The sequence below is a fragment of the Agelaius phoeniceus genome, chromosome 3 (assembly GCF_051311805.1).
Source record: "Agelaius phoeniceus isolate bAgePho1 chromosome 3, bAgePho1.hap1, whole genome shotgun sequence".
Taxonomy (NCBI): domain Eukaryota; kingdom Metazoa; phylum Chordata; class Aves; order Passeriformes; family Icteridae; genus Agelaius; species Agelaius phoeniceus.
Window position 1 is genome coordinate 58917370 of NC_135267.1, and position 10400 is coordinate 58927769.

General features: G+C 41.8%; 1 protein-coding gene across 1 annotated transcript; it reads right to left on the reverse strand.

The window, feature by feature from the left end:
* Window positions 1-671: 671 nt before the first annotated feature.
* Window positions 672-9854, reverse strand: NUP43 (nucleoporin 43). The gene is made up of 8 exons (XM_054629748.2): window positions 9680-9854; window positions 9173-9295; window positions 8834-8911; window positions 7750-7927; window positions 6028-6163; window positions 4988-5139; window positions 3022-3144; window positions 672-1752 (listed from the first exon to the last, which is right to left on the reverse strand). The coding sequence occupies exons 1-8, from the start codon at window positions 9797-9799 to the stop codon at window positions 1538-1540; spliced, it is 1125 nt and encodes a 374-aa protein (XP_054485723.1). The 5' UTR covers window positions 9800-9854; the 3' UTR covers window positions 672-1537.
* Window positions 9855-10400: the final 546 nt, after the last annotated feature.

Consider the following 10400-nt stretch of genomic DNA (forward strand, 5'->3'; position numbering starts at 1 on the left):
CCGGTGGGGAGCGGCAGCGCCCTGTAACCCCTGCGCGCCCGGGCCGGGCAGCCGCACGCACAGCTCAGCACGGCACAGCACAGCACGGCACCGCGCTGCCGGACACGGCTGGCTGCTCCTGAGCCAGGGCCGGGCACCACGGTCAAATTCCCATTTTCTGATTTTCCAATTTTCTTTTTATGGGGGGTGGGGAGGAGAAAGCTCCGCTGAGCCTCGTGTTTCGGCTGATGCCCGAAGAATGGACTCGTTACAGACCAACAGGAAGGAAAACCCACCAGTTAGCACTCGGAGTGATCCATTTCATTTCCATCTTTTGCATTTTAAATAAATTTCAAATAAGCTGCTCTAAGGAGCTCGTTGGCAACTCAGTACACCTTGCCCTGCACAGGGACTACTGCCCTGTCCCCAGTGCCCCATCCATCTCCAGACACACGGAATGTGCATCAGGTGAGCTGTTCCTGCCACAGCACACCCAGGGCACCCACGCCGATGTGAATTAAAGTACACTCCAGAGGGGTTATGGTGGAAATACCATGTAACACCTCATAACTAACCTGTTCCTGCCCAAATACAGAGGTTTTTCCATCCTTCAGGTTCAATACCCAGGCTCAATCCAAATAAATTCCTGCAAACACATCTATTTGAATTATTTTAGTAAGTCAGACCACTACTCTTGTGCAAAACTTTTTAATAAAAAGAGAAAGGGTTCTCTGTAAAAGAAAACAGGTACAATGCTAATAATAAAATTTAAAACTTCTCAAAGATTTCAATAAACCAGATGTGAATTTGTGACAAAGACTATGTCTCAAGTTTAGAAACTCTTATTCTTACACCTGAAAACACAGCCAACACATCTGTCAATTATGACTTCTTAATTACAAACCCCATTTTTCTGTTGGGAGATTTACTGGTGCATTATCAAGTTTTAACATGTAGCATCCATGATGAAGCTGTGAATAATTCAAAATAATGTTGCTAGAATGCTGAGATTCCTATAGAACCTTTCACATTTCATAGCTTTAACAGTTTTCCTTCCAGCTCATGAACTAACATTAACAGTTATGTTCCCCTATATATAAAAACTCAGCTTAAAAAAAACCCATCTCTTTCAGGTGACATAAAAAGAATTTCCATGAAGCCCACAGTTTCGCTTTAGAAATGATACTTGAAAAATACCTTTACAGGGAAAAATAAAAATTCAGGGTTTACCTTTTCGTCTGTTTTTATGTATGTGTGTATTATGGACATCACTTTACAGCAAAGATTTTGCCCTTAGTGACTGACTACTTTCCTGCTTGTCAAAACCAAGCAGGCAGCAGGGAAGAAATGGCATGTAAGCTTGCTCAGTTCCCCATCCTGGAGCATCAAGTGACAGCTGTCAGAATGTGAAGCACCTGACTTCTTCCACAGCACCAGGACCAAGCTGAGGCTGCTCCCACACACGCCAATAAGAGACTAGCCAGTAGCATTAGGAATGAACCTGACCTCTCCCAGTAGTTCAAGCTGGTAAATGCTTCAAAGGGATACCACAGTCACTTCATGCAAAAAGTTGTCTGTTCACATAAATAGCCTCTGCATCAGTACCATATACCAGGCATGGTCCTAGAACATCTAAACTATTCACTGACAAAGTCTGGTTTGGAATCAGGTTGGTGATTTCCATGCGGTCTTTGGTCGGATCATTGCTTAGCCAGGCGCTCACTACAGACTGGTTCATGGTACTGTGGGAAAGATAGGCAGTGCTTCTTCCTCCTGAAAGAAGGAAGACAAAGAAGTAAGTTTCAAATTCGTTTATATATTCTCAGAATTTGGAGAAACACAGTAGATATGGGTCAGACATAATAGAAATAAAATTTTACATTTAAGCCAGTTTTCAGAGTAGTTGAGATGTCATTTCTTTGGTAAATTAAGGAAAAAATAGCTTAAAAAATCAAGTACTTGAAATAATTACAAAAATTATCTACCAGCTCTACCCTCAGTTAAGACAAATGCATCACAGCAGCTATTAACTCATCTCACTGAGAGCGTAAGTACCTGCAAGTTTCTCTGTAGAGATACTAAAGCAAGGGTACAAGAACACAAGTCTGTTTATAGAGTGTCTTGCTCTATTTGGAGTTTTCAGCTTTGCTTCAATAACACTTATTCCCTACTGCTCCTCCTCCCCACTTTGCAGCAAGTGATATACCTATATTTGACTTTTAATTTTTTCCACATAACACTTTACGTTCAAACTGAAGTCTCACACTGTAAGAACCATCATTCAGCATAAGATTTACAAGTGTCAGAAGTGATGCTAAAGGATTTATACTTCATATACTTGCAAACATGCAGAGTCCAACTTGAATTAGTAATCCTATAACTTCCATAGATAAAACTTAACTTTGAATGACAACTTTGAGGCCAAAGGCAGCAGGTGACATCTGAAAGTTTCCCCACTATTGTCTAATGTGGCAAGCACTTAGCAGTCTTCGTGAGTAGAATGTGAAAATGAATGCTTATATTAAAAGTCAGTATCATAACTTTAAAATCCTGCCACCATGCAAAAGGATCCATTTTCATTTATTGAAAGTTTCAATTATTACCCTGAATTGTAAATTCATAATTCTACTATCTCATTAACCTATCAATTATTTTTGTATTCTAAGTTAGTGCAACTCCCTCAGAGACTCAATAAGGTCAGTCAGGCTGCCTCTATTTCTTTTCTACAGATGATTTTTAAGTGAATACAGTCTATCTTTGAAATCATAAATGTGCCCCTTCACACACTGGTCAGAGGGTAGCATATTAAAAAAACCCAAACCAGACCATGAAAAACCCTGCACAACCATTTGCCGTATAAGTAGTTTTCCTCAAGTACTTATCTAAGAAAAGTGCTTATCTAAGTCTGCTTTCTAAGAAAAGAAAGCTGTTTTTAATTTTCTGTATTAAGATTGTGTTATCAGTTGGGTCATGTGAGAACACTGACTGTAATGATGTTACCAACTGACAAATTCAGTGCAGATGGACTTCAAACATCCTTACCTTGATGAAGAAAAGATGGTTTTTCAGATACGTTTGTGGAAGTATCCCAGTGCCAAAGAGATCCATCTTCAGAACACGTGAATAAATGATCAGGGTCAGAGGGATGGAAGTGAACTTCCCACACTGGAAGTATCAAACAAAATCATTTCAGAACAAGTCTCAGGTACTTTGATCAAAGCATTTGGATAGCATGATATAGACATGTATTTACAAGAACATATGCCTCCATCAAAACCTTTCATTTTTAATTGTGTGTGGGTAGGAAACCCAAAGCCCCATCCGAAGTTATATACTGCAGTTTTCCCTCTGCTGGCAGGGGGGAAGGGGGAAAGAAAAAAGAAGGAAAAAAAAAGGAAATGACCCTATTTTGTTGCATTTCAGTATTGTGAAAATTGTTAAAGTATTATATGAATTCAGGCAATGTGCATGTCATCTTTCCTGCTGTTAAGTTCAAATCCACACATAGTATGCATTCCTTCTCAGGACACACATTATTTTGTGTCTAAATACCATAACTGCAGAAAATATTTAAGTAGGTAAATGTAATATCAAGAAATATTTTTACTCCTTTAATTTAAATGTAGCACCAAATCACAAAATTTTCAGCATAAAATTAATTGTTGTCTTGTTCCTGTAGTTGCCAGGAAAGTGAGCTATTTCAGCACAGAGACACCAAATGGATGTTGAGTTTCCCCTTCTTCCTCATGTTTTCAAGTTTGCTAATATCTGCATTCTGCTTTACTCTATCTGCCTAACACTGCACCAGCTTCCATGACTGTTTATACACCTACCCTGCTAGAAACACAGCCATTCTGATTAAATGCATCTAAAGCTCATTAAAGAATTGCTTACTAAGTCTACTTTTAGTTTAGAGAGAGTTCACTTTTATCTAAAAGCAGTCTCCTATACAGAGAAGGAAGCCACATTTTCCAGATGAAAACATGGAGCAGTAGTAGGCATCCTGGGAAGAGTATAGAGATGAAGGTTAGGGATACAGAGTGAGGTAGGCCAAGGAGAAGCTGGACCTGAGCCTGGCAAGGGATGAAAAGAACAACAGGAATGGCTTCTACAGGTATGTCAGCCAGAAAAGGAAGGTCCCAGGTGTATGCCCCCCAGTCATCAATGCTGGAATACTGGTAATACTGGACAGGGACAAGGTTGAGCTACTCAACTTTCTTGTGTCAGTCTTCAATGGCAACCTCTCTTCCCATACCTCTCCAGTGGCTGAGCTGCAAAACAGGGTCTGGGGAAGAAAAGTCCTTCCCACTGTACAAGAAGCTCAGGTTCATGACCACCTACGGAACCTGAATGTACATAAATCTACGAGATACTTCCCAGAGTCCTGAAGGAATTAGATGATGTAGCTGCCAAGCCACTCTCCATGTTTGAAAGGCTACAGTAGTCAGGTAAAGTACTAGGGGACTGGAAAAAGGGAAAGATGGGCACAAACCCATGTTTAAAAAGAGTAGAAAGGAAGACCCTGAGAACTACCAACTTGTCAGCCTCAGTTCTGATCCTGGGAAAAACACGGAACAAATCCTCCTAGAAGCTAGGCTAAAACACATGAAGGACAGGGGCATGTAGTGATAGGACAAAGGGGAATGGCTTTAAACTGACAGTAGGTTTAAATTAGGTTATTAGGAAGAAATTCTTAACTGTGTGGGTGGTGAGGCACTGGAACAGGTTTTCCGGAGAAGCTGTAACTGCCTCATCCCTGGAAATGTTCAAGGCTAGGTTGGATGGGTATCTGAGCAACCTGGTCAAGTGGAAAGTGCACCTACCCTTGGCAGGAGAGGTTGGAGTAAATGAGCTTTAAGGTCTCTTCTAACCCAAACCATTCTATGATTCACTTAAGTAGCAAGTATGTGATTGTTTTCTACCACAGTTACATCAACTTATTTTTACAGTAATCAGAAACTTCTTTAAAATGCCACCTTCTTCCCCCCCCTCCATTTCAGGTACTTACTTTCTGCTTCATGAGCATTTAGCAGGGACACTGGCATAGTACCCTGCCTGATGTCCCATATACTCAGCATTCCATCCTGGCCCCCTGTGGCCACAATATGCTGCTGATTGGGATGCCTATCCACACAGTGCAGTGGAACTCTGTCACCTGCCCTGCAAAGAGGAAAAAGCAAAACAACCAAATAACCCAAACACGAATTTTTTATTTATAGCTTCTATTTTCCTCTTCTTAATCCCTAATTTGGCATCAGAAGCATTGACAAGCGAGGTACCAGTATCAACATGACCTTCAGTTCCTGTAACATCTGACCACCCCAGGCTGAAGGCACATGACATCTACTGGAAACCAGAGGTATGGCAATAACATGAAGCTACAATCAGGTTCCGTACCCTATGGAACATCTACACAGCATCTGACAGCTTTATAGGAGTGAGAAGCCATGCAGGCAAATAATACTCTATATATACCTATAATAATAATATTATTATTATGATGCACGATATAATTATAGTTTTAGTATACACTAAGAGTTAAAAAGGGAGACCATGCACTAACAAAATCAGGTACCTAAACCACAGTCTAGGAACAGCAATGGGAATTATTACACAGACAACAGGACTGAAATTTAGCCCATCTTCTTTTCTCACAGTACCTTATAAGGCACAAAGTTACCATTCAAATACATTCCAAATGCCAAAAACCTTACATTAGGCCTGTGAAGAAAAGTAAATATAAAGAGGTAAATAGTTTGGGGTTGAGGATTGAAAGTTTTTTCTTAACAAGATAAGTGTACAGGTATAATAGTCCTTCAAAAGTTAAATCATTAAATGCACCTGCTAAGCACAATGCTGAGGTCACAACAGTGGTTCAACCATTAATCAGCCTGCCTTTTGCTTATTTAAGTACCAAAGAAGTTAAAATCCTTAAAAAAATCAGTAATTTACCATCCTGTTGTTAGGAAGGCATTAGGAAAGATTTGAATCAGATTATATAAAGTAGCACATGCTTTTCAGTAAATAATAAAAAAGTGGAGGTCTTACAAAGAAAATATTTGAGATGGCTCATTTCTTTGCTGTCTGAGGTCCCATATTTTTAACTGTCCAATTGAGTTTACTGTCAAGATCTCAGTTGTGCGAAGGAAAGTCACTGCATGGAGTGTACTGCTGTCTGCGTTGTCTGCAAGAGATGAGAAAAGCATTCAGGTAAACCTGTGGAATGCTAGTCTCCATTTAATTGCAACAAAATAACTCTTAATAGAGAACAGAACACAGCTGTTTAAACATGTGCATAACCTCTGCAGTTTCAGGGTCAGAGACCATCTAGTATCTGCAAATACCCTGTGAAAAAGGAGCCCTTTCCTTGCTTACTATATAAAACACTACTGAGACAAATCTGTAAGTAGATGTATTAATTAGCTCTGGTGATTACAAAACTACTCATTGATTTGTAAGATTTCTTTTTGTAGAAGAGGAATTAATTTCAGCCAAATTTATGGTTCTCAAAAGTTTTCTTCATATGGCCAGCACCTACTGACAGAAGTAGCTATGGAGCTTTTCATAATGGAGTTCTAAGCACAAGGAACAGGAACTCTGGCTGACGGCATTAAGCAGTTTTATACAGAAACACTTAATTTACCAACTTTTAGACCTTTTCTGAACTGCCAATGTGGTATCAAGTTAAACCCAAATTATCCTTGTTAATAACTAAATAGCAAGGCCCTTTTTTTTAGGTCCTTTTCTCCAGTGCCTCTTTTTTGTCACAGTAATTTACAATGTCAAACAATTCACAGCTTTGAGGTGAAACTTTAAAAGCCTTCTGAAAAAGAGACACTATTTTCTTGTATTTTATTTCTGTTACTATATATAAACTTTTCACCTTGATTATGATGGGGTAACTTTGTTAAGTCTACTTTCACCTCAAGTATTTTAAAATTCTTTGTGTAAGCCCATATTGAAAATATAGGCAAATTATTATCTTTCTGCATAAGATGGAAATATTTTCTGATAGCAAGACAAAAAAGTTACACTGATGCCTGGTTACAGATATTTTAATGACTTTTCTGCCTACTCTTTAAATGAAAGCAGAGGGGAAGAACAAACTCACCAAATCACCATTAAAAAGAAATGTTGGATTACTGAATACTGAGGTTTCAGGGGATTTAAAGTTTTATGACAGACTAAAACTGAGTAGTTTAGCAATGATACACTTTTATGGCTCCAAAAGACTTTTACATAATCTCTAACTTTGAGATTTCTTTCTTCCTACCATAACTGACTACAAACCTATGCACTTTGTACTGTGCTCTTAAATCCACTAAACAATAACAAAAATATCAAGGCATTTGTTTGCAACTATTGAACGAGGTACAAGAGTCTATCTTCATGTTAAGGATTCAGCTTAGTGCCTGGGAAATGTCAAGATGTTATTGAATTGGGAACCAGCAAAACAGATTGCTTACACCATAGAACTCCATTCTGAAGAACCTGAGAGCATCTTCCAAGATGTTCTCTCTCTGTCCTCTCCACCTTTTACTGTAAAACCATGAACTTAAAAATACCTAGACAAATATAGAAATACATTTGAAATATGCTTCAAGTATTTGAATTCTGGAGGGATATAGGAATAATCTGGAACAAACATGTTCAACCTGGAATACTGAAATCAATACTCAATTAACTTTTTTGTTTTGTTATAATAACCTGAAAACCAAACAAAACCCCCTGCAAACTAGACTAATGTAAAAACCTAGGTATTTCACATACCTATAGTTCTTACTGCATCTTTTTGGTCAGCCCTGAAGAGATTTATTCTACCATCTTCTCCAACAGTGACAATTTCTGGGTTGTTGCAGACGACTCCTGTACAGGCTGCTCCACCACAAGATGTGTCTTGACCCACATGATAATGAGCTTTCGCCCACTGGTGGTCAGCAGATAATGTCTAAGTAGTAACCAGACATGAAATTAAGCTCTTTAATAATGAACATGATAAAACAAAGCTCCAGAATACTCATGAAACCAGAAACAAGCTCCAGGGAATGAGCTATTTCATGGGAATGAGATCCCCCTATACAAATAAAAATCAAGAGATCTAAGTTTTCATCAACTCTTAAGCACAAAACCCTTCTACGACACAATTACTTCTTCTCTGAACCACCATGTTCACATGACCTAGCAAATAGAAATAACACTACGGACTGTAAAATGTTGTTCACTAGGCTCATGTCTTCAATATTTCCCCAGGACAGGGGAAAAGAACTGATGCACTTAGAAAATAAAAGGTCAGATTCAGATCTTGATTGCAAGGAACTTAATTTATTTTAGGTACCACACCAAATTATAAACTGACATTCACCTTTACTGTGTCACTGTGAACATACATAAAAAGGTAATTATACATTTATTTCCAGTGATTTATAATCAAAGCAAAAGGCTATCAAGTTTTACATAACTTCCTTCACAGGACACACATGAGAATTCATTCATCATTTATCATTTGAGTTGAAAAGGAGTCATTTAGTTCAAGAATGCAAAAACTCTGATAAGGCAGACAGAAGTCCATTAATATTTACTGCCCCAAAACACTCTAATGTCTCAAAGTATGTTTTCAATGAATGGGCTTTTTGGATACAGACGAGGCAATACCCCAGTCTGTCTCGCTCTGGAATCTAGTTTATGTAGCATGTGCGTAAAATGCTATTTTCTTTCCTCGTATGTGTCAAATCAAAGCTTTTTTTAACAGACTTCAAAAAGAAATTCATTTTGGTAGCCAGATGCTTTTTATAGTAATATCAAAGCAACCTGTATTACAGAGAATAGCATCTTAAAGCCAGTGCATGTCACATACCTGGTTATTTTGATGATGACGGAATATAGTTACAGTTCCTGTTGACGAGGCAACCACAATTCTTTCTTGATCCAAAAACTAGAGAGAGTTAACAAGAATACTATTAGCCAATATTAGTATCAAGGTGATAATTTTGATTTTAGAGTAACCTAAATTATTGGTAGGTGGAGGGGAAAAAACCAAACCCACAAAAACCACAGCAATATTGATTGGCTTTGTTCTTTTTCTTTGTAAGAATTTTTTGGCCAATCTCAGCATTTTCACAGTTCACTCTCATTCAACTCCTCCTAAGTGACCAGCCCTTAAAAAATACGGATCTATTCAACACAGCTATTTTACCTGCATATCCATAACATCACCGTTGTGCTGGATGTCACACAGCAAATGAGGTTCTCCATGATATTCACCATTGAGGCCCGCATTTCCAAGGTCGCCAGCTGACCAAATGGAGATCCTGTTATCCTAAACAGAAACGATACCACATTTACTCGAGAACGCTTTCGAAAGTACCGAGCAGTAAGGCTCAGCCAGGGAAAGCAATACGCTGCGGGCTGCGCACGGCTCCAGAGGAAGCCGCCGCCGGCCGGAGGGAAGCGCTTGCCCAGGGGGATAACGCTGCCGTGCGCCGGGGCGGCCCCGCGGCTTCCTTGGGGACCCGAGCACGGCACGGCCAAGTGAAGGGCGGGACTGCCGAGCCAGGCAGTGCTCACGGCCGGCTCCGGCCGCGCTCTCCCGCTCCAAGCGGCCGAGGCGCAGGGGACCGAGGTGGCGTGGGGTGCCGCCGCCACCCGCGCCGAGCTCCGGCGGGAAGGTCGCGCCGCGCCTCCGGGCTCGCCCGGCCGGTACCTCGTTGTCCCAGGAGCCGGTGGCGAAGAGGTCGGGAGGCTGGAGCGCGGCGGCGGGCAGGGGCCGCCAGCGCGTCCGGCTGATCTTCTGCGACACGAACTTGGCGCTCACGTCCTCCATGGCCGCGCCCGCCCCGCGCCCGCTCCCGCCCGCCCCGCGCCGCGCGCGCTGATTGGCTGCGGCGCGACGGCGAGCGCGGAGGGACAGGCCGGGGGCGCGGCGGGAGCGCGGGCCGGGCCGGGCCGTGCTGTGCTGTGCTGTGCTGTGCGGGGCCGGGAGCGGCGCTGAGGCGGCCCCGCCGTTTGTAGGAGCCGGGCGGTGCCTGCTGCCCGCGGTTACCGGGACGGGCCGGGGCGGCGCTGCGCTCTGCCTGGCCCCTGCGAGCCGCTGCACCGGCGCGTATAGGCTCAGGGTCGGTTGCAGGTCGGGTCCGGAGTGGAGGAAACAGGAAGACGGGATGGTGCCGCTGTTTTCCCTGTCTGCTCGGCTGGGCCGCGACCACCGGAACGCTGTGTCCGTGTGTCACCTTTGCATGACATGCACCGAGTCCTGTTCTCTCAAAATGAGTGACTTACACAACGACTAAGCATTTCTGGTCTAAGATCTGCTTTAAGGATGCCCTGCTTTCAGCTGGGGCAGAGTTAATTTTCTTCCGAGTAGTAGCCACAGCGCTGTTTCGGATTTAATGTGGAATAATGGTGAAAACACGCTGATGCGTCAC